Below are 25,087 nucleotides of genomic sequence, written 5' to 3'. Positions count from 1 at the left end.
ACTAACGGGACTCTAGTGTATTGTAAATTAGAAGTTCATAAATAGTTTCAGCTAACTTCCTTTTCTTAATACAATAATACATTACTAATTCCATTTTAGCAACTGTAAGATTCGGCATATGGGTTCTGTACATGTTCTTTTTGTATAAGCTTCATTGTCTAACAGAGAAATAAGTTTCTGAAATTGTGTGATACAAGCTTGCCTACAATACTATTATTATTTGTATTATTTTCACCTTCTCTGCTCCCCTGCTATCCGCAGACTTTTTAAAACTTACTTTTCATCTTCATCTCCAGTAGTAGTAGTAGTAGTAGTAGTAGTAGTAATTTGGCCTTGGAAAGGGCCTTTGGATGATGAAGCCATGTTCATTAATATTGTATCTTGACCAGGAGAGAAATATGTCTGGTCGCCTGTTCACTGTTGCTCGCTTAGCACCACCCGGAGTCATGTGTAGGGGACTTTAAGGTTAAACCTAAAGACGTATCTCTACCAAAAGATCACTAAATAATGCACTTCTTTCTCCAATCTTATTTAGCTTATATATCTCAGATATGCCTGCCACACTTTCAAAAAAATTTGATTATGCCAATGACTGGGCGATTGCTACTAGAAATAAAACATTTGAGAAATCCGAGATGACCCTAATAGATGACCTTGAAGAATTGTTACAGTACTTTAAGTTGTGGAGACTTACACCTAATGCCAACAAAACAGAAGTATGCGGTGTCCATCTAAACAGCAAGATGGCTAATGAACAATTGCAGATATACAGTGGAAATCATTTATTAAAACATAATAGATTCCCTAAATATCTAGGAGTCACCTTTGATAGAACACTCTCCTTTGGACAACACCTTCATAAAATCCAATCCAAAGTAAGAACTCGCAACAATGTAATCCAAAAATTATGTGGTACAACTTGGGGTTCAACGGCAACTTAACTTTGATGCACAGGTTTAGGAATTGTGTTTTCGACTGCCGAGTACTGTGCTCCTGTTTGGTCGAATAGCCCTCACACCAACCTCATAGGTACGCAGCTCAACACCACGATGCGTCTCATCACCGGCACAATAAGATCTACGCCCACATATTGTCTATCTATCCTCAGCGATATCTCCTCACCAGATCTTAGACGTACAAACGTTCTCCTTGGGGAGTTCAAGAAAGTAATCTGAATAGTCTAAAGGTCTTGAAATCCACCAATAAGAACTGCAATACAATACTGAAGAATACCAACTTCAGTATAACTAAAGAATGGCAGGGAAGACAAGATATTAGGCCTGAGTCAACTCTGCCACAAATTGGTTCATCGCTGCCACCTGGATTTGAGCTTCCTCGTAAAACCTGGTCTACTCTTTAACAGGATACGATCAGGCCATGGTAACTGCACAGATTTCCACTACAAACGGAAAATAATTTCTAAAACTAACTACGATTGTGGTGCCTTTAAGTAGACAATCCAAAATATCACCGAGTGCTCAAAAAAGGAAGTAGAGTGGCGACAGTGATTTTGGTCATGCATTTCCAGGGACAATTAATTACATACACGACCTGGACATAAAGATATAGTGTACTTTCCAAAATTATGTACATGTGTATTGTATCTGTAAGGCCAGGCACTAATTAATTAATTAAATAAATAAATAAATAAATAAATAAATAAATAAATAAATAAATAAATAAATAAATAAATAAATAAATAAATAAAATCTTCATCTCTCTTATATTTGCGTACCTTTATCTTTCTTCCGCTGCACTTGATTTTATTTTATACTGTACTCCTCCTGTCCTACTCCCCGCCCTATTGCCTTTGATTAGTCTGATAACCTTATCTGTTCTGCAATTCGCAGATGTGTGAACAGGAAACATCTTAATTCGAGCTAAACTGGCAACATTACTACATGGAATACTGTGGTGCATCGTGAACCATCTGGTGATGAATGAGATTGTTTGTTTTTTAATTTTTTTTATTTTTAGCTTTACGTCGCACCAACACAGATATGTCTTACGGCGACGATGGGATAGGAAAGGCCTAAGAATTGGAAGGAAGCAGCTGTGGCCTTAATTAAGGTACAGCCCCGGCATTTGCCTGGTGTGAAAATGGGAAATCGCGGAAAACCATTTTCAGGGCTGCTGACAGTGGGGTTCGAATCCACTATCTCCCGGGTGCAAGCTCACAGCTGCGCAACCCTAACCGCACGACCAATCGCCCACTTAAGCAACTGCAGCTATCGAGCTCGGTGAGATTGTTTTCTTCTCCACATTTTGCATTAGCATTTAATGAATCCCACAGGAGTAAATCTCTGACTCAAATGTCTGGAATATGGGTTAGGATATTCTTCTATATAGTGAATTCTTCTCTTAGCCAATCCATGTTACATTCAATTTCATACTTTACTTGATCAAAATCATAAACATGCATTTACTGCCCAACACATAAGATACATTACAAGATGATGAAGCAGTACCTCCAACCACTCACCAACACACAGAACCAATGTACATATATTCCCATCACCACACCCACTTCCCCTCCCCTATCTATGAAGCAGAGTTATTGCCTTCAAATTTCTCCTCACCAATACCCCCCCTCCCCCTTCCCCATCCTCAACAGGCTACAAAAGCAAGACAAGAAATAAACAACAACTGACAATCCAGACACAACTACGGAAGATAACGGACGACAGAAGCTAAGATAAGAACCTACCAGAAAATGTTACTAATTTTTTCATAACATCACCCAATTCCTAATCGCTGACTAGTTTACGCAACATAAACCATATTCTACATATATGCACATGTTTTAAAGTGATTTAATAGAATCTGAGGATGTTCTTTTAGAATGAAACATGTCAGTTTTTTGTTTAACAGTGTATTTTTTTACAGGTATGTTATAGTGTTATATATTATGTTTGAACTTGTGTGTTTGACAGACTGAAAAGCTTCTTAGTTACACCTCTTCCTGGTGCACTGTGAATCACAATAACAGATCTACTTCACAAGCGTTCAGGAAAATAACCACTGTGACGATCATACAAAAGTCTGCATTCAAACAAAAATTTGATTTAAAAAAAAAAAAGAGAGAATTCGAGTGTCACACAACTAGACAAGGGGAAGCAACCTTGTAACAGAACAGCAACATCCTTTACCTACTTACCATCCATTTCCAAGGAAGTAGCTTTGTTCTGGTCTATCTTCAATGGCAGCTATAAAACAGATCAAAGTGCATTACAACAGATGTTTCATGTAAATAGAAAACTGAATAAATATAAAGAAATTAAAACAAATTGTATATAAAACTCACCTCGTTATTGAATTTTTCAGGTTTCTTGTTCACAGGCGAATGCACTGTTGGGATAAAAAAAGTAGAGCATTAATAAATGTACAAGGCAGGTAGAATTAGCAAATAAAAAATTTCCACAGCAGTAAACAATTCGCCTCCCATGCTTTCAAAGAAAACTTACTTCTAGGATATTTAATTTATCCTACTAATGTATTTAAGTTCAACTGAGAGAAGAAGTTCATTAAAAAAGACTTTCAGTAGTAGAGTGGAGGGTATATACGAGGTGCATTTTTTAAAGCAGGTACTGATATCTTTTAAAGAAATGCCACATTATTTTGAAAATCTTTGTTTTGTTTTTTTTCTGGATTCTACACACCTTAAACTACTTCTCCACAGTCACCACCATTATTAAGGCACCCAACATAAGGGGGCACCAATTTTTGTATGCCTTTGTCAGAGAATATTGCCTGTGATAAAAGCCCTGTTAGTACCCCTTCTCACCGGGCGAGTTAGCCGTGCGCGTAGAGGCGCGCGGCTGTGAGCTTGCATCCGGGAGATCGTGGGTTCGAATCCCACTGTCGGCAGCCCTGAAAATGGTTTTCCGTGGTTTCCCATTTTCACACCAGGCAAATGCTGGGGCTGTACCTTAATTAAGGCCACGGCCGCTTCCTTCCAACTCCTAAGCCTTTCCTATCCCATCGTCGCCATAAGACATATCTGTGTCGGTGCGACGTAAAGCCCCTAGCAAAAAAAAAGTACCCCTTCTCAGAGATTATCACCACCATCAAAATTCTTGTCATCAAGGAACTTCTTGAGGTAAAGGAAAAAATGGTGCCAAATCAGGACTGCCAGGAGGGAACGGAATTTTTTCTCCTGCAATTGTTCCCAAATAAGTGATGTGATGAGGTCCTTGGTTTGACTGGCTGCATGTAGGTTGGTATTGTTTCCACAAGAAAGCATTTGTTCTGAATGGTACAACGCAGATTTCAAGTGTCACACAGTAGCCATCTTATTTGATTGTTGCATTCCAAGGCAAGAATTCAACAAGCAAAACACCTTGTCTTCCCCAGAAAACCGTGCACATAATATTCTGGGTGGAAACTGTCCGTTTGAATTTCTTCTTCACTGGCGATGTTGAATGCCTACACTCCAAGGATTGTTGTTTTGATTCAAGAGTGATATGGGATACTCATCTCCTGTAACAATGTGGTTGAACGCATCATCATGTTCCTCAGCATATTTTGTAAGGAAGGCTAACACAATGTCCATTTGCTTGGTCTTACGTTCTTCAGTGAAGTGTTTTTGGCACACACAGTGTACACAATCTCCGAAGTCCTATGTGATTTGTCGCAATAAGGTAGAGAACCGACCTTGAACATTGTGGGCAAAGCAGAGAGTGCGACCACATTGTTTACTGTCTGTCCTCACAAATTTTCGGTTCAAAGCACACACAAAATTACCTGCAACGATAAGATGGTCGGCCATTCGGCACGACCTCTTACACATGCTGACGACATTCACTGAACATTCAAACCCTTTCCTCACCATTCCATCCATCATTGCACTTTCACCATACACCTCGCACCCCTGGCAATGAATGTGAGCTAGTTTAGCTGACTGAGTATGTTTCTGTTATTTTTTTTCACCATTTGTTAAATCTATTTAAAATCCTTGCCAATCAAAGGCATTCAAAATAAGAGATACTCATATGCGGTGCTAGAGTAGCGGAGTCGGTTGTATATTATGGTTTATTATTGGTTAAGGCAAAAAGTAAAGATGAAAGGGTGAGTGTGCACCATGAATCACACAAAAATGTGTGTAGTAGTTCTTAATTTAAAAGTACAGCTTCCACCATTTTGTGACATTTTATTCATTCATTCAAAGAAAGGACATCACGTTCCAATCTTCAAAAGGATGCGCAAAAACAGACATTTTTTTTCGTCTGGAAATGATTACAGTTAAGAACAAAAATTCACAGTAACTTTTCTCTGGTAAATCAAATTTCAGGTACATCTGGTGCACTCCATTGCTCAATAGGACTAACAGTTTGGGTACAGGAGTGGGACATTGATGATGATGATGATGATTCAATTTTAAGGGGCCCAGCATATGCTTTCCTCTGAATTGCTTCACATTTTCTTTCCCTGCATAGCCCACTGAAAAGAAAGCATGATAGTACGTAGCCTGTTAAATTAACCAAAGGTCTCAGCTATAAACTTCCCAAATTTGAGCTCCACAGTCAAGTAGTTTTTATGCAAAAGAAACACAGACAGGCAAACATACAAACTTTGAGATTTATTACTGCTGCCATTTTTTTCCTTAAATCATGGTTCTCGTGGGAACCCTTTGATATTCTGGAGTGATTCATAGCCTATGTTACCCGGAATTACATTATCCTAGAAATGTAGTAGTAGTAGTAGTAGTTTTTGTTAGTTTCTGACATTACCCATTGCATAGCTACAAACTCACAGTCTTTCTTTATATATTAGTATAGATATAAGCGACCAGGTAAGAATGCTAACAGGAACAAAATACATATATTTTTTGTAGTTTGCTTTAAGTCACACCAATTCAGATAGGTCTTACGGTTACAATGGGATATGAAAGGGCTAGGATTGCAAAGAAGCCGATTGTGGCCTTAATGATGGAACAGCCCCAGCAAATACCTGGTGTGAAATGAAATGGCGTATGGCTTTTATGCCGGGAGTGTCCGAGGACGAGTTCGGCTCGCCAGATGCAGTTCTTTTGATTGACACCCGAAGGTGACCTGCGCGACGTGATGAGGATGAAATGATGATGACACATACACCCAGCCCCCGTGCCAGAGAAATGAATCAATTATGGTTAAAATCCCCAACCCTGCTGGGAGTCAAACCTGGGACCACTGTGACCAAAGGCCAGCATGCTAACTATATAGCCGTGGAGCCAGAAAATGCAATACCATGGAAAACCATCTTTAGGGCTGCCGACAATGGGGTCTGAATCCACTATCTCCTGAATGCAAGCAGACAGCTATGTGACCCAAACTACACAGTCACTCACTCGATAATATATATTAATATTATAATTATTATTATTCTGGTCCTGTCTCCTTACAAAAGGTTGGTGACCATCATGTAGAATGTTTTCCTGCTTTGCGGTTCCTGCATAAGAATTGCCATTATGTAAATTATGTGGCATCTAATATTTGCTAGTTGCTTTACGTTGCACCGACACAGATAGATCTTATGGCGACGATGAGACAGGAAAGGGCTAGGAGTGGGAAGGAAGCGGCCGTGGCCTTAATTAAGGTACAGCCCCAATTTGATGTAATATTTGTGGGAACAAGGACTAATGACGTTTACACAAACTTCAACATAGCCTACGGCACCAGCATTTCCAACTAATATTATCTCAAAAAGAACCAGGCCATATGAAATTCTTCAAAATTTATAAGCATATAAATGAAAATCAATACTTATTAACTTCAAGAACCAATAACCATTACCAATGCTCAACTTTCCTCAAGTTTTTAACAACATGCCACTTGACAAGTAAATGGAATGTGCTTTCTGATTTTATCTTTATTTACAATTTTTAATATATATTTTTTTTTTTTTTTTTTTTTTTTTGCTAGGGGCTTTACGTCGCACCTACACAGATAGGTCTTATGGCGACGATGGGATAGGAAAGGCCTAGGAGTTGGAAGCGGCCGTGGCCTTAATTTAGGTACAGCCCCAGCATTTGCCTGGTGTGAAAATGGGAAAATCATCTTCAGGGCTGCCGATAGTTTAATTCGAACCTACTATCTCCCGGATGCAAGCTCACAGCCGCGCGCCTCTACGCGCACAGCCAACTCGCCCGGTCTCTTTTAATATCAAGAACCAACCACATATGTCATAATCCTCAAATAATTGTCATGTTTTTAGACTCAAATATTAAAACAAATATTGTTAAGTAATAGTATACTACATTTTGTATTGTAATAGTTGATTAACGATCTCTAATCCATTTTAAAAGACATAGTTTTTAACAGTATTCATAAGTCATTGCCAATCAGGTACCCGATCTATTCCTAAAGTAAAAAATATGGCTGATGATTCCTACTGATGTATTCCTAAAGTAAAAAATATGGCTGATGATTCCTACTATTGATAGGCAAAACATGTACCATCCAATGTATTAATTTTATGTTCAAAATGATAAGGATAAAGTAAGATTGTATTGTATTGAATACGTGGGTGAACAAGTGAACTAGTGTTACTTAATACAAATACTTTCAATATGGACCCAAAAATGAATTTTATCACATGTAAGGCCAACAAGTTTCGAATTGCAGCTCACGGTTGCACACAAGACTTTCATTTCAGAAACACACTTCCTGCATTGCCAATTATGGTTTTGTTTCCTACATCCAGATCCTATTCTTGTGCCAGCCAGCATCGTAGGTACTTGAAATGTGATACCCTATCAATGGTGTTTCTGTCCAGGGTGTCAACAGCATGGATGATTTTCTGCATGCTGATTACATGAATATTTAAGTTCATGGGCCGATGACCTTAGATGTTAGGCCCCTTTAAACAACAAGCATCATCATCATCTAAGTTTGAATCCTCGCTTACTTCATTGATGCAGTTCAAAAGGAACTGACAGCCTAAATTGTTGACAAGTGTCACATGATGGCATTTGCATAGCAGATGGCATTTATTTGCTTCCCGTTGATCTTGATTCCAACAATGACTTCATGGTGTGTTAAAAAAAAAAACGGGCGAGTTGGCCGTGCGCGTAGAGGCGTGCGGCTGTGAAGCTTGCATCCGGGAGATAGTAGGTTCGAATCCCACTATCGGCAGCTCTGAAAATGGTTTTCCGTGGTTTCCCATTTTCACACCAGGCAAATGCTGGGGCTGTACCTTAATTAAGGCCACGGCCGCTTCCTTCAAACTCCTAGGCCTTTCCTATCCCATCGTCGCCATAAGACGATGTGTCGATGCGACGTAAAGCCCATAGCAAAAAAAAAAAAAAGCTTCAGAATATAAGTTAAAAAGGATTGGATAAAGGATACAATATTCTCTCATACTTTTTTTTTTTTTGTATCGTGATCTCTTCACTAATCTCACTAATTTTGAAGTGATGTGTTTTGTTCCAATATTCACATCTTTACTGTCAAGCCCAAACTGCTTCAGCTGATAATAATGGATATTATGATTAAGAGAAGTATCAAAGGGCCTATCCTTATAATGTTAAATTCGACAGGTTTACATTCCAGTTTCTCTGGAACTGTCGAAGGTGATAAAACAAAATTTTGATAGGATATAGATTCATATCTAATGCATTTAATGATCTATGTTCTTACTCCCACCTTTATCAGAAATAAATATACAGATTTTTAAAATAAAGTTTTTCAATTTTTAAATGTATTTATTTTTTTTAAATATTTATGATCAAACTATATGTGGCATCTCTACCATTGTAGATCCCTATAAAAACAACAATGCTGTTAATGAGAGGTAAAAATTTGAGAACTCCACGTTAAGAAAGAAGTAAGTATAAATAACCACCTAATCGATACTTTATTAATGCCTCAGGCAAAATTGAATAAAATTAAAAATTACAGGACATGTTTCGACCACTTAGTGGTCCTCTTCAGCTGTATAAATAAAGAACTGAAAAGAAAAACATTGACAATAAGCACAAATAAAAGTTCTTTGGAGACTCCTTTGATAAAAAATGGAGGTCATCAGAATAGGTCATCTTGCCTCTCGTTCTTGTTTGGAAAAGATGTTTATTCTGCGCTGTCTAGAGGGTCTGTCTTTGAGCGCGACCTGGTGAAGTAACGATGTGATACAGTTTGACAGTTCATGGAAAGCTCTGGAGAGAAGAGAAGCAGAGTTTTATCGTCATCTAAAAAAACATGTGAGGGAGGAGGGAGATTGGGCTGTGCTTCTGCGATGTCGTGTTTGATTATATCTCTTGTTCGTCTAGTCTGTTTCATGTCTACCCATTCTAAGTATTTGCTAATATTCTCATATAAGATGTTTTTATGCTCGTTGTTTTCGTTGAGATTCTCTTCACCGTTTTCCAATTTATCAAGAACGATGTGGATGTTTTCCAGGTTGTTCATAAGATAATTTGAAGGTCCTGTTTTATATTGGTGAATTTGTGGTTGGACTCTTTCATATGGGATCCCATGGCAGAGAATCTTTTGTATCTTTCAGCATTGATGTGTTCTTGATATCTAATTGAGAAGTTCCTTCCAAATTGTCCCACGTAAGTTTTTTTACATTGAGCACAAGTCAGCTTATAAATACCCGATTCCTGGAATTCGTCATCTTTAAGTTTATTAGCTTTATTATGACTAAAGAATCTATGTTTCGTGTTGTTGTTTGTAGAGAAGGCTGCCTTGGTATTGTGTTTCTTGAATAAGTTGGTGATTTCGTAAATCTTCGGGTTATTAAAGGTGAATTTTACACATCCTTTTTCTTTTTCTGAATGCTGTTTAAGTTTAATTTGTTGTTGGTATTTGCATTTAGTGATGATTTTATTGATGAATTTCAAACTGAAACCATTATGTAGAGCCTGTTGACGAATGAAAGAAAGTTCCTTTTTTCTGTCTGTTTCTGTTAGCGGAATTTCAAAGGCTCTGTTGACGAAACTATAATAAGCTGATTTCTTTTGCGAGATGGGATGTAAAGAATCACTTTTGATTGTAGTCGGGGTAAAAGTGGGTTTCCTGTATATTTTAAATTGGAAATGGTTGTCTTTACGGAACACAATACCAAGGTAGCCTTCTCTACAAACAACAACACGAAACATAGATTCTTTAGTCATAATAAAGCTAATAAACTTAAAGATGACGAATTCCAGGAATCGGGTATTTATAAGCTGACTTGTGCTCAATGTAAAAAAACTTACGTGGGACAATCTGGAAGGAACTTCTCAATTAGATATCAAGAACACGTCAATGCTGAAAGATACAAAAGATTCTCTGCCATGGGATCACATATGAAAGAGTCCAACCACAAATTCACCAATATAAAACAGGACCTTCAAATTATCTTATGAACAACCTGGAAAACATCCACATCGTTCTTGATAAATTGGAAAACGGTGAAGAGAATCTCAACGAAAACAACGAGCATAAAAACATCTTATATGAGAATATTAGCAAATACTTAGAATGGGTAGACATGAAACAGACTAGACGAACAAGAGATATAATCAAACACGACATCGCAGAAGCACAGCCCAATCTCCCTCCTCCCTCACATGTTATTTTAGATGACGATAAAACTCTACTTCCCTTCTCTCCAGAGCTTTCCATGAACTGTCAAACTGTATCACATCGTTACTTCACCAGGTCGCGCTCAAAGACAGACCCTCTAGACAGCGCAGAATAAACATCTTTTCCAAACAAGAACGAGAGGCAAGATGACCTATTCTGATGACCTCCATTTTTATCAAAGGAGTCTCCAAAGAACTTTTATTTGTGCTTATTGTCAATGTTTTTCTTTTCAGTTCTTTATTTATACAGCTGAAGAGGACCACTAAGTGGTCGAAACATGTCCTGTAAGTTTTAATTTTATTCAATTTTGCCTGAGGCATTAATAAAGTATCGATTAGGTGGTTATTTATACTTACTTCTTGATTAAACATCAATACGGTCATGAAATGGACAACTTGTAACTCCACGTTAAGTAGTTAGAAAAGGGGAAACAGTGCAGTTTCTCAGAAATCACACTTGAAAGTGTAATGCCATTTGCAAGACGTGGAAACTACCATGCTTCTTACTACGTGAATACCAGACATTAATTGATATCATAGCAACCAATGTACCCAACCTATGGAACAGGAAGTTTACTATAAATAAATTACAGTACAGTCTTCTAGAACAAATAGTTTCTGAGATATCTTATCTTAACTGAACAAGTGCTCACCAAATCTGGAGAAGTAGCTTGTGCAGTAACATTTTTTTTTTTAAACTGATATACTTTCAGTCCAAAATCAATGGAAAATATATAGAATTGAACAGAAAACTTCAAATAATAATTTTCCATTAAAAACTAAAAATCGACATAGCTTACCAATGTCACCTTTTGTACTCCACTTAATATTGTTAAAAACTTGTTCACAATCAATGAAGCAAGCAAAGACAGTTTGTTGTTGATCACAACATTTTTGAACTACAACCTGGAGAAACACCAAAGCATCCTTTGTACAAAGACAGTTCGGCGGCGGCAGCGGTGGTTATTGTTTTAAGAGGAAGTACAACTAGGCAAAATAATCGATAGTGTAGAATTCTTCAAAATTATTTCAGTGTTACTCTTTATATGAGGACGGTTTGAAAAGTTCTCGGAATCACCGCTAGATGTCAGTGCTAGAGCAACGAGGTTCCCACGCAATAATTACACATTCTTTGTGAGTGAACACGTGGCGCGTCAGTGCTCTAGCTGCAGGAGTGTGGTAGTGACGACTCTTTGTTGTTGTTCCCGCGTAGTGATTTGTGACTATGGAAAAAAACTGAGATTCGAGCAGTGATTAAATACTTTGTAAAGAAAAGTATGAAAGCAAAGGAAATTCATACCGACTTTCAGAACACACTGGGGGACTCTGCTCCTTCATTTTCAACTGCTGCCAAGTGGACCAGCGAGTTTAAATTTGGTCGGGAGAGCTTGGATGATGATCCGCGTAGTGGACGCCCAAAAAGTGTTACGACTCCAGAATTTATCGCAAAAGTGCTTAAAATGGTCATGGAGGATCGTCTATTGAAAGTGCGGGAGATTGCTGAAGCTGTAGGGATGTCTCCTGAATGGGTCTATTATATTTTAACCGAAGAATTGGGTATGAAAAATTATCCGCAAGATGGGTGCCGCGGCTCTTGACATTGAACAATAAACGCACCAGATTGGAAATGTCCGAACAAAGTCTGGCCCGTTTTCAGTGCAATGAACAAGATTTTTTGCGCCGGTTTGTGACTACAGATAAAACTTGGGTCCACTACTATACCCCAGAGACAAAACAGCAGTCAAAGCAGTGGAAACATGCTGATTCACCACCACCAAAGAAAGAAAAGGCAGTGCATTCGGCCGGAAAGGTCATGGCCTCAGTTTTCTCGGATGCAAAAGGCATTCTGCTAATAGATTATCTTCCTACTGGCCAAACAATTAACGGGCAATACTATGCAAACCTCCTAGACCTACTACAGGAAAAGATACGCGAAACAAGGCCTGGTTTGGCAAGGAAAAGGGTCATCTTTCATCAGGACAACGCTCTGCCGCACACAAGTGTTATTGCCATGGCAAAACTTCATGAACTGGGGTACGAATTGTTGCCACATCCACCTTATTCACCTGATTTGGCACCATCAGACTCATCTATTCCCCAAGCTGAAAATTTTCCTCGGTGGACGGAGATTTTCTACAAGGGAAGAACTGACAGCCGAACTAGAAAGGTATTTTGCAGGCCTGGAGGAATCTCATTTTCGAGATGGGATCAAGGCATTGGAACATCGCTGGACCAAATGCATTAGTCTACAGGGAGACTATGTTGAAAAATAAAAGCAGTTCCACCGAGGTAAGATACGTAATTCTAGTACATTCCGAGAACTTTTCAAACCACCTACGTAGCTATATTATTAGGAATACAGTTTCTTTGGCAGGGTGATGGTGAATTTCAGCCAGTATGCACAGATTCCCTGTATTTGTGTGTGTATTATCGGCACACTTTATCTTGGTGCATTTACACCCTAATGCTGAATTGGTCGACCTCGGCAATCTTCGAGATTCGTACTGGCAACCTATGAAACACAAACTATGAATCGCTTAAGCATCGTTGTGCGGCATCTGGCATACACTTTACGTACTAGTACTGTTGTTGTTTACACAGCAAAGCCAAACTATAGAAGTCATGCTAGGAACAAGATTCACATCGAGAAATGTTATATAATGTTATATAATGTGTATGTGATACAGTTATTGGCTTAAGATAACAATGGTTTAGAAACTTCATATCGATCGCTCATATTCTCGATTCAATTCAGATTTAATTTTCATTCAGTTGGCAGCACTACCGGAACCGGGACAGCTCCCTCCTTACTCCTCACCCCCCAACACAAATGCACCAAGATAAAGTGTGCCGATAATACTGCAAGTTTATTTCATAAGTACGATTGGGAAAGCGGTCCTGTGCTAGAAACCATCATTCAACGTATCAAGGAAAAGAGTGATATGAGCAGGCATGTCTAGGGAAGCACAGAAGTGGGTACAAGAGAAGAATATGTTTGGGCTGACTGCTGTCAAATTTACTAAAAGTCTAAATTGTATGAGTGCGTTTAACCCGGTAATTGCAGAGTCGCAATTCAGATCCTCCTTACGCTTATCTCCCTTGCTTTTATGTTATTCTTATCTAATTCTGCCACTTCCTTCTGTTATAGCGCTTTGATAAAAAATATGTAATTCAGCATGAAGGATTGGTCTTGGTTATCTGGCTCTTTGGCCGGACATTGGTTCAGAAGGCCCCAGCCGGGCCAGAGATTTTAATTCTGTATGGTTAATTCCTCTGACTTGGGAGTTTCCGTTTGTCTTAATACATTTCTCTTCATTTACATACAACACACCACATTACCAACCACCATAAAAACGCCCAACAGAGAATAAATCTCTCCGCATAGGGTTGGCAGAATGAAAGGCATCTGGCAGTAAAACTGGGCCAAGTACATATCCAATGCCCACCATAAGTAAATTGAAAAAAGGCCAGAAAGAGTGGTGGTGGTGGTTGTTAATGTTTTAAAAGGAAATACAACTGGGTAACCATCCTCTATTGATACCAATCAGGGGAGAAAAAGGAAGAGGTCTGACACTTTGAAGGATGGAAGTATCGGTAAAGAAAATGGCCATGAAAATGAAAGATTCCCTAGGCCTCACAAACCTAATACCGTCACAGTTGGAAGAGAACGAGAGTTGTTAAAGGGAAATTGGACACAAGAGATGAAAGTGAGGAGCCTGGCACAAGTAATTGGAAGCAATGCCACGTTCCCAAGCTGAGAGCCCATAGTCACCCTTTTATCCACTTTAAAATACCATGGATGTACTCCCGACAGGGGAAAGAGCATGAAGAAAACAACAACGAATGGTCTTGACTTACGACCATTATTTCTTAACTACAATTTTTTTAAAAAAATTGTAAGCAGGCACTCGTCATTGCTTTCACTAGTTTAAACTCACTTCCTTGACAGTGCCATTTCCTGCTTTTTGACATTAGCCACCATTCTTATCATAGGTATGTCCATCCTTCTGTTATTCTCGGTATTCTTTCAAAATGTTTGTCATTAAGAATATTAGGATTAAATACAGGGTCTCTAATGTAAACCAAGACCGCCCAAGTGGCGTTTTCACACTCCGATACGTACGCTGCAGTATTGGAACCGCGCGCACAGTTCTTGACCTTCCAAGCAGCGTTCACCACAAGCATCAGTCGCCAGCCTGAATCTCAGCTGACAACATTGTGAGACGGTTATCACAGCAACACCATATTTTTGTATGTAAAAGTTATTTTAAGTACGAGTCAGCTCGACGGGTACGCAATACATTTATTCAGCAATTTTCTGGTGAAGTGCCACCTTCACAAGCACAGATTCGTAAATAAACTACTGGCTCAGTGCTCAATAAAAAACTTGTGCACACATGAACAACATTTTAAAATAATTTGTTTGACGTCGCACCGACACAGATATGTCTAATGGCGATGATAGGATAGGAAAGGCCTAGGAGTTGGAAGGAAGCAGCCATGGCCCTAATTAAGGTACAGCCTTACATTCACCTGGTGTGAAAATGGGAAACCATGCAAAACCATCTTCAGAGCTGCCGACAGTGGGGTTTGAACCCAATATCTACCAGATGCAAGCTGACAGCTGCGCGCGCCTAACCGCACGACCAACTCGCCCAGTCACAAATAGTTTTAACAGGGTACAAGTTAGATGACATTGGGGTGAATCTTGAACGGTCACCGTATAAATCACTTACAAAATTAGCACACAAGTAGGGGTTTCTACTAGAGGACCAGTGCTGCTCTGCAGCAATCATTGTAAAGAGGTCAGATAATGTGTCTTGATATGAAATTGCCCCAAGCATTGCCCTGGTACTTTTTTGAAAAGTTTTCTTTAGGATTTATATTACCTGTTAATGTGTCAAGTGAATTTTTGTGGATTTTTTATTGTGACGTTGATCTGATATGTTACAAATTTTTTGTACGTTTAGAATTATTGTTGTGTGTTCAAAGCTTTTTTTATTTTGGGCAGAAGTTTGTCCTTCTTGCAGCCCTTATTGTCTGCGAATTAGATGATCCTATTAAATGTTAAACAATTAATTTATTGAAACCACCTACTCAATACTAGTAAAGTCTTTAGGACTATAACATTGTCATTATATTAAGTTTATGTATGGTACATGTTTCGCCTGTCATTGCTGGCATCATCAGCCATGAATTCTAACTCCAATACCCACACCCATATATCAACAGCAGCCATTGCCCCCTAGCCCAGCCACACCCCTTCCCCCACTTGCACCAATAGCAATCTTAACGCCCCGCCCAACCCACTCCTCCCAACACACTACCGGCCGACAATAACATACCCCTACAATACGAGAGGCAGAGATAAAGCGACTGTTCAGACCACCTCACACAAGCTACACAACCGGACTTCCTCCTAATGTCTAAAGCGTAAGTGTGAAGAATATTAAATCCACTAATAAACCATCCTAACATAGCACACACACTTTTTCGTTTTATTCCACAGATTTCAACATGCTCACTAGACGCACACTTACATCCAGAATCCAGTTTAACTCCTCTTCAGGCTTACATGGAATAACTTCAAAAGCTTCACAACATAAACAACATACAGCTTGTTTACACGGAGATAAAATAATCCGTTATTTAATGAAACTCAATCAAGTTCTCTACTAGCATTCTTGCCATCCAACCGGCACTCCACTTTAATAGCAATTCTCATTCTTCAAGGAAGTGATGTTACTATAGAATATTTAAGCCATCCCAAAACCATACAAGATAAATGTATTGTGATCTCCCACTAATGTAAAAAGAAATGTTTAAATATTATGATCCAACAGACTACAATTGCCATTCCAGCATCGGCATTATGTGTGTTGATATTTTGTATTATCCCCATACGACGTGGACATGAGTAGGACCTCCCATTGAAGCTTTATGATGGGATCAGCAAGTTAATTTCCCAAGTTGTACCATATGTTGTATATATTAGTGTAAATTGTGTAAAAAAGTAAAATAGTTTTTAAGAATAGTTCTAGTACAAGTTAATCTAATAGAATGAAAAACATACAGATGTTTTAAACCCCACTCATATCATGCCATTCTCATTACCGGCACATGAGAGTTGACAGTTAATATTATTTCCATTCGATGTGAACTTATGTTGGATGTCACATTTGAACTGTTAAACTAGAACAGCTTGTTCATTCCAATATGAACTAATGTTCTTATACTCCAGTGCAAATTGTTGTAAAAAATATTGTTTTAGAATAATCCTAGTAAGCATCCACTCAGAGCTCTGACTTGGAGTTAGAATTCATGGTTGACGATGCCTGCAATGACAGGCAAAACATGTACCATACTTAAACTTAATATAATGACAATTTTATAGCCCTAAAGACTTTACTAGTATTGAATAGGTGGATTCAATAAATTAATTGTTTAACATTTAATAATTGACGGTCAAAATGAAAGTAATCACTTGTAATTAGATGATCCTTTCCAACAAATAATAAAAATTACCTAAGTGAAGGTTGTATATGTGTCACGCAATAGATATGTACACGATTCCAACTGTCATTGGGACTATCACCAATCAGCCTACTGACCCTGAGAACAAATCCTCGCACATTGGAGGAACTGAAAGAAAACATTACAAATGAAATCAGAAACATTACAGTGGCAGAATTCACTCACGACAGCCAGAATGTGGTTACCAGATACCATGTCTTTATAACCCAGGAAGGGCAACACTTCCAGCATCTTTTGTAAGGTAAGATTTCATATAAGATTGTATACACACTTAAAGCAGGGCAGCGGCGCGCGACATTAATTCTCCCATAGTGCAGGGTACAAACACCGTGCGTTCGGTCTTCGTTTATATGAGAGACTCTGTATTTGTAATAATATAAATTGGAACATGCATGACAAAGAAATAAGGTGTATGGCTGTTAGGATCCTTGGATTACTCTGCCAAACTCACCTAATTGGGAAATCAAATCATTTCATTGTCACTTTCGTGATCAACACGAACAGCCAGACTGTGTCACACGGGCTTTGTTAAGCCATAGTGGCAATGAACAGTGAAATATTTCATTGGTATTTCCTCTGTTTGAGGGTTCTAATAGGCGCATTGGTCATATCTTTGGCGCCTCACAGACAAAAGACCGTGAACAAGTATCTCAATTACTTTCTAGGCTGTGTCAAAGCTGAAACACATCAATGCCAGAAAACAGGAGGGTTTGTGGCAGGAGTATTTTTATGCCTGCACTAGGCAATAAATTAACTGGAGTCAGGCAAACCTGTGATCAACAAGTTTTGATGGCTTTCCGGGACGTCTTGATAAGAGCTACTGTAGTGAAGCTGAAACGTAGACACTTTTAAAATGTCTATATAATCTAATATAGTGGGAAACCATCCAAGATAGTCGAATGACATCGGCTGCGAAAGCTTGCGCCAGTAAAAAGCTATGATCATTCAGCTTTACAGGTTTACAGCTTTACAAAGATCATTTACTGAAATGAGTAAAACTGCACAGTGGGATTGAGTCAGTTAGAAATCTAGCAAGCAGTTTGCCTTACTTCCACAACTTACTTGTAATGACAGGCAGTGGAAAAGATATCCTTCTCTGGTCTGCAATCTTTGAAACTATTAATTTCTTGAAAGAGTTTCTTCCTACACATTCATTATATAGAATAGCAATTAATGGCTTACTACTTTTACGATCTTTTTTGCATTAATCCAGCGGTGCAGAAATCCTGGGCGCCGGCAACTGTGTTTTTGTTACTGGCGCCTGAGTTTCGGCTCCCTGAAAACGTCTGTTTTCCGTTTGTTCATACTTTCTTTCTTCTACTACCCATCAATATGCAACGAAAGGCCTGTGACATTCGACGTGATATCACTGAACAAGCTTAAAACCACACCGGGATCTTCTCGAAAATAAATAACTACGATACCATACGATAAATAAATAACCAAGGAGAATATATATTTTTTTCTCTGGACATGACCATTGGTGTATAACCACGAACAAGAGACTTTGCACTACTGATAGTGGACAGTCCACTTGCATAACGCAGTTGGGTCGTATCTGTTACAGCAGTAGAGCACTTGGTGGAAAAATTGAGAACGAATTACTTCATAGTCACACACAGTCTAAAGTATAATGCATCTGTGGTACTGTGTTTACATATTAGTGGTTGTACGCGTCCTTTGTTCACAACTCCTATACATATATACCGAGGTCAACACTAAGTACCGCAACTCTATTATTCGTAAGTATCAGGTTGGTGGGATTCATGCTGGCACCTAAGCTTTTGGGCTGGCTCCTCAATTCAGAGACAATTTCCGCATCCCTGCATTAATCAAGGAAACTGATAGTAACTCACCATCACCACACAATGAATTCTTCCGTCCTGATATTGATGAATTCTGTAAGAAAAATAAAGCATGCACATTAGTGTAAGTGAAATGAGTTGCAATATCAGAATATAGTTGTCGTTTCTATTTTAAGGACATACAGTACTGTAAACACAGGGTGAAGACAGACTCAAATAAAATCTGGAAAATGATTGGAGTAAAAATAAATGTGTTCTAAATTAAAGAGCCTGTGTTTACAGTGCACTATGTCTTCTGGTATAGACTAGAGCAATTTTGTTACTTTCATAAATCTGTCTCTGTCTTATCCTTGGCTTTGACAATATGAAAGTGACTGAGGTATGAGCGATGCTAGTAATGCCAATCTTTGCTATGGATGGTGTGAAAATGTTGCTCATAGGGTCGGTTGGTGTATGCATTTCAGTGGGTTTGGCAGACTGATATGTAATAGCAACCCTGGCTCGGTGAGGAAAGCAACGGGAAACTACCTCACTCCTCATTTCCCTAGTACGCCTCTTCAGTGATGCCTAGGCCATCTATGACAGCTGATGTCAGAGCTGTTGAGGATCCCACCAGCGGAATCGCTGACGGACTGAACATACAAACAACAAGATGAGGTAGTTAATTAGATAATAATTTTTTTTAAATTATTTGGCAAATAATGCCAGTTGTTGTTGCTTCAAAGTATTCAAATACATTGGGAGTATGATTCCAGCAGGGGTACTGCAGATAAAGAAATAGTAACCAGAGTGGCTAGCAGTTTCAATTTCTGCAACCTCATAAGTCATCTACTTTGAGATAAAGTGCCCATGAGAACAAAGATGACTCTGTATAAGTCATACTTTGTACCCATTCTCAAATACACACTAAAAACATGTACACTGAAAGAGAGAGAAGTTAGTAAATTGCAAGCATGTGAAATGAAGTTTCTACAAAGTACCCTCCAAAAAATATGCAAGAACCATGTTAGGAACGATGACAACAGAATGGAACTAGGCTTATAAGAGACGTTAAGGACTTTGAGACTAACATGGTATGCAGTGTTCTCCCTAGGACCTATTTAATATGCGCACCTCCCTGCTGTTCCACAGTAAACCTCACAAGCTCCATATCCCAAAAATGTACATGTAGATATTCATAACTAGTAATAACATTTGATATCAAGCATGGCACAACTACCGTAAATAGCTTTTGTCCACAACCAAATAAATAAAGCAATGAGGAAATTGCTCGAGAAGTAACGTTAGTTACAAGTAACAACTCTCATTATTGTTCCGTATTGAAGATGACGTTAGGCATAGATATCAAGGATAATTAAATAAAAAACACCTATTCAATACTTTCCACGTTTAATGTGGTTATTATCTACATGATTTTATGTAGACTCATTTGGTCAGGTACATGTTTCACCCATTATTTTGGGCATCTTCAGCCTGTAAACAACCTTTAGGTCAAGGTTTGGGACCTTTTTAACTAATATAAACATACTAATATATACACTATATACAACATATACATTATATACAATATATACAAACATAAGTTAATACAGTAAAGTTTTTTTGGTCCTAATCTATTTAATATGGAAAATGTCCAAAACTAAAATGGATCTTCTTTTCGGTGAAGAGGATTGCAAATCGGGGTTTATGTGACCCCTATATCATATTAAGTACTTGACGTTTCGTGTCTGGTGACAGGATGTGTCGTCAACAATAAGTGGAGATTTTAACTGATTGTAGGTTGGTCAAGATTGAAAATATAAATTTAAATTGAATGTGTTTTAACTTGGCAGTTCTGGTTAACTTAAAATGTTCAAAACTAAAAATAAAATGAAACGGATCTTCTTTTTTCTTGAGAAGGGGTGATATTAAAACTGGAGCTTGTTTGACCCACGATTTTCATTTTCATGTTCTTGACGTAACTAATATTTAAATGTGTTGTCGTGTACAAGTGGAGATTCAAAAGCCGATTGTTGTAGGTAGACTGGTCAAAAACGTTGTGAATGAAACTGTTAGCGTCTTGACTTTGGGTCTCATGTAACGTCAAGGAATTGACAAGAGTACAATATTTAGCTGTTTCATAGTTTTAGGCTGCTGCTTAATTGGGAAGAGACATCCTAGACACTTGATACAGTCTTGTGTGAAAATTGTTCCCGTTGATGTGTTGCTTGGTCTTTGGGAGGGATCTTAAGAATATCTGTAATGAAGTAGAAAATAATTTTGAATTAAAAATTTTTTGAGCACGAGAAAGATCTTACCATCATTAGAAGCATAGGTAAAGGGAAATTAATGAATGAACTGGAAAACCTACACATCTTTTTAGACCAAACCTACAATAAAAATAAAAATCTCAACGACGTCAATGAAATTAAAAATCCTTTGTACGAATTAACACCTAGATTAATTAATATTGTGAATTCAGATCAAAACAAAATCCCTCATTTATTTAAATCTCCACACTCAAATGCTTCATCCATCATGCCAAAAGTTAAACCCGCCCATATTGCTTCTAGAAACTCCCCTCCAGCAACAGCACATACGCCCATAGACCAGCCTACCCCCACTCTCCCTCCATGCCCCGCCCCTCCATTACCGCACCATTACAACACCAGGAGTAGAAATGGTGACAAGACAGGCGCTGCCGGAACAGACAGATCCATCTAGTATTAACTGAACAAGTAAGTCATTTTACAGTTAAGAGGTGTTAATTTAATACATTTTATCACAACGCGTGCTCAAAAAATTTTTAATTCAAAATTATTTTCTACTTCATTACAGATATTCTTAAGATCCCTCCCAAAGACCAAGCAACACATCAACGGGAACAATTTTCACACAAGACTGTATCAAGTGTCTAGGATGTCTCTTCCCAATTAAGCAGCAGCCTAAAACTATGAAACAGCTAAATATTGTACTCTTGTCAATTCCTTGACGTTACATGAGACCCAAAGTCAAGACGCTAACAGTTTCATTCACAACGTTTTTGACCAGTCTACCTACAACAATCGGCTTTTGAATCTCCACTTGTACACGACAACACATTTAAATATTAGTTACGTCAAGAACATGAAAATGAAAATCGTGGGTCAAACAAGCTCCAGTTTTAATATCACCCCTTCTCAAGAAAAAAGAAGATCCGTTTCATTTTATTTTTAGTTTTGAACATTTTAAGTTAACCAGAACTGCCAAGTTAAAACACATTCAATTTAAATTTATATTTTCAATCTTGACCAACCTACAATCAGTTAAAATCTCCACTTATTGTTGACGACACATCCTGTCACCAGACACGATACGTCAAGTACTTAATATGATATAGGGGTCACATAAACCCCGATTTGCAATCCTCTTCACCGAAAAGAAGATCCATTTTAGTTTTGGACATTTTCCATATTAAATAGATTAGGACCAAAAAACTTTACTGTATTAACTTATGTTTGTATATATTGTATATAATGTATATGTTGTATATAGTGTATATATTAGTATGTTTATATTAGTTAAAAAGGTCCCAAACCTTGACCTAAAGGTTGTTTACAGGCTGAAGATGCCCAAAATAATGGGTGAAACATGTACCTGACCAAATGAGTCTACATAAAATCATGTAGATAATAACCACATTAAACGTGGAAAGTATTGAATAGGTGTTTTTTATTTAATTATCCTTGATATCTATGCCTAAAGTAACGTTAGATCACACCGCACACTGCCGCAGGCTATAGGTCTGTACTACACTGGATGTGCTTGCCAGAACTGACCCTTTCAATGCAGACAGGAGAACTGACCCCTTCAATGCAAACAGCTCTGTTTAATGTTTATATGGAATAGATCATCAGAGCAAGTCTGGACCATTGGAGATGTAGTGTAAATGCTGGTGGATGACGAATCAGCAACGTGAGATTTGCATGACATTACACTCTGTGTGCAATCTGAAACAAAAATAGAAGAAACTCCTAGACGGAGATAAAAGTGAAAAATGTGGTTTGAAGGTCGACAGAAATAGGATAAAGATTATGATTACCCATCAAGTTGGGTCACTTCCATAAATATTAATTCATTCATTTTGTCATGAAATACGTGCCATCACAAAACTGACAGTACTGAGCATTAAGCAGACGCATCATACTAAGGCTGCTGAAGATCCCAGTTATTTGAATTTTCCTTTACAGTGCAGAAACTTGGACAATTAAAGCAGAACTAATGGTTTCAAGATGCGGTCTTGTAAAAAATGTAGGACATTGTAAAGGGAGAAAAGAAATAACGAATCAATTCTCCGTGTACTCAGTATGAAGAAAAGGCTATACTCAGTTTTGTACCTGATAATTCTTTGATCATATAGTATGTCAGCAAGAAAACTATCTGGCTTTCCAGGTAAAATTTGAAGAATAAAATCTCTAAAAAGATATCCATTGATATGGATAGGAGAACTAACAGAACACAGGGTCACTTAAACCATGAAGCACAACATCAGGTGCAATGGAGGCAACTAGTCAAACATTACAACTTTCATCACTGAAATACAGAGTTAACCCATTGAAGTCACAATAAATGACCACAATGTTGACTGTGGAATCAAATTTAATTTGCCAGCCAGTAGTTTGACCGTACCTGCCACACAAAAACATGCATAAAATACTAACTAAAGGATGACGATGCTTGTTGTTTAAAGGACCGAACATCTAGATCATCAGCCTCTAATGGTACGAAAAGAGACGAAATGTAATGAAAATTTAAAATTCCAAAATTCATCCAATGACCAGAATTAAAACCTGATGATGAAGAATGAATGGATGAATATGAATGTAAAATAATCAGCAGATCTGACTCACAATATTAAACTTACATCATTATAGACCTCCTCTGCGAACCATGTGACCTTGCCGCGGTGGGGAGGCTTGTGTGTCCCAATGATGCAGATAGCCGAGCCGCAGGTGCAACCATATCGGATGGGTATCTGTTGAGAGACCAGACTAACGAATGGTTCATCGAAAGGGGGGTAGCAGCCTTTCGGTAGTTGCAAGGGCGGCAGTCTAGATGATTGACTGATACGGCCTTGTAATAATACTCAACATGGCTTAGCTGTGTTGATACTGCTACACGGCTGAAAGCAACGGGAAACTACAGCCGTAACTACCTCCCGAGGACATGCAGCTCTCTCTGTATGAATGATGTACTGATGATGGCTTCCTCCCGGGTAAAATATTCCGGAAGTAAACTAGTCCCCCATTCGGATCTCCCGGTGGGGACTACACGAGAGTCTAGGAAGATGGATACTGACATTCTGCGAGTCGGAGCGTGGAATGTTAGAAGTTTGAATCGTTGTGGTAGGTTAGAGAATCTGAAAAGGGAGATGGATAGGCTAAAGTTAGATGTAGTTGGTATAAGTGAAGTACGTTGGCAGGAAGAACAGGATTTTTGGTCAGGCGACTACCGAATTATCAACACGAAATCAAACAGGGGAAATGCAGGAGTTGGTTTAATAATGAATAAGAAAATAGGCCAGCGGATAAGCTACTACGACCAGCATAGTGAAAGAATTATTGTCGCCAAGATAGACACCAAACCAATGCCCACCACAATAGTGCAGGTCTATATGCCTACTAGTTCAGCGGATGATGAAGAAATTGAAAGAATATATGAGGAGATAGAAGATTTAATACAATATGTCAAAGGTGACGAGAATCTAATTGTGATGGGAGACTGGAATGCAGTGGTAGGCCAAGGAAGAGAAGGTAGCACAGTAGGAGAATTTCGATTGGGACAAAGAAACGAAAGAGGAAGTCGGCTGGTTGAATTCTGCACTGATCATAATTTAGTCCTCGCCAATACTTGGTTCAAACACCACAAACGACGGCTGTATACGTGGACGAGACCTGGAGACACTGGAAGGTATCAAATAGACTTCATTATGATTAGGCAGAGATTCAGAAACCAGATGTTGGATTGCAAAACTTTCCCAGGAGCAGACGTGGACTCTGACCACAACTTGTTGGTCATGAAATGCCATCTGAAGTTGAAGAAATTAAAGAAAGGAAAGAATGCAAAAAGATGGGATCTAGACAAGTTGAAAGAAAAGAGTGTGAGGGATTGTTTCAAGGAACATGTTGCACAAGGACTAAATGAAAAGTCCGAAGGAAACACAGTAGAGGAAGAGTGGAGAGTCATG

At 38.4% G+C, this 25,087-nt stretch overlaps 1 protein-coding gene across 1 annotated transcript in view; it reads right to left on the bottom strand.

Annotated features, from left to right (window-relative positions):
* Positions 1-25,087, bottom strand: part of Adar (Adenosine deaminase acting on RNA) — a 164,840-nt gene that overhangs the window by 123,056 nt on the left and 16,697 nt on the right. Inside the window, exons 2-4 of the mRNA XM_067156056.2 lie at positions 18,934-18,976; positions 3,305-3,348; positions 3,158-3,206 (exon numbers count right to left, since the gene is read on the bottom strand). Coding sequence (XP_067012157.2) covers positions 3,158-3,164 — 7 coding nt within the window. The 5' untranslated portion in view covers positions 3,165-3,206; positions 3,305-3,348; positions 18,934-18,976. The remainder of the gene's footprint in view (positions 1-3,157; positions 3,207-3,304; positions 3,349-18,933; positions 18,977-25,087) is intronic.

Source organism: Anabrus simplex, chromosome 12 (genome assembly GCF_040414725.1).
Source record: "Anabrus simplex isolate iqAnaSimp1 chromosome 12, ASM4041472v1, whole genome shotgun sequence".
Lineage (NCBI taxonomy): Eukaryota > Metazoa > Arthropoda > Insecta > Orthoptera > Tettigoniidae > Anabrus > Anabrus simplex.
The sequence above is the reverse complement of the archived record's forward strand: the minus strand, read 5'-3'. Positions and strand labels throughout refer to the sequence as shown.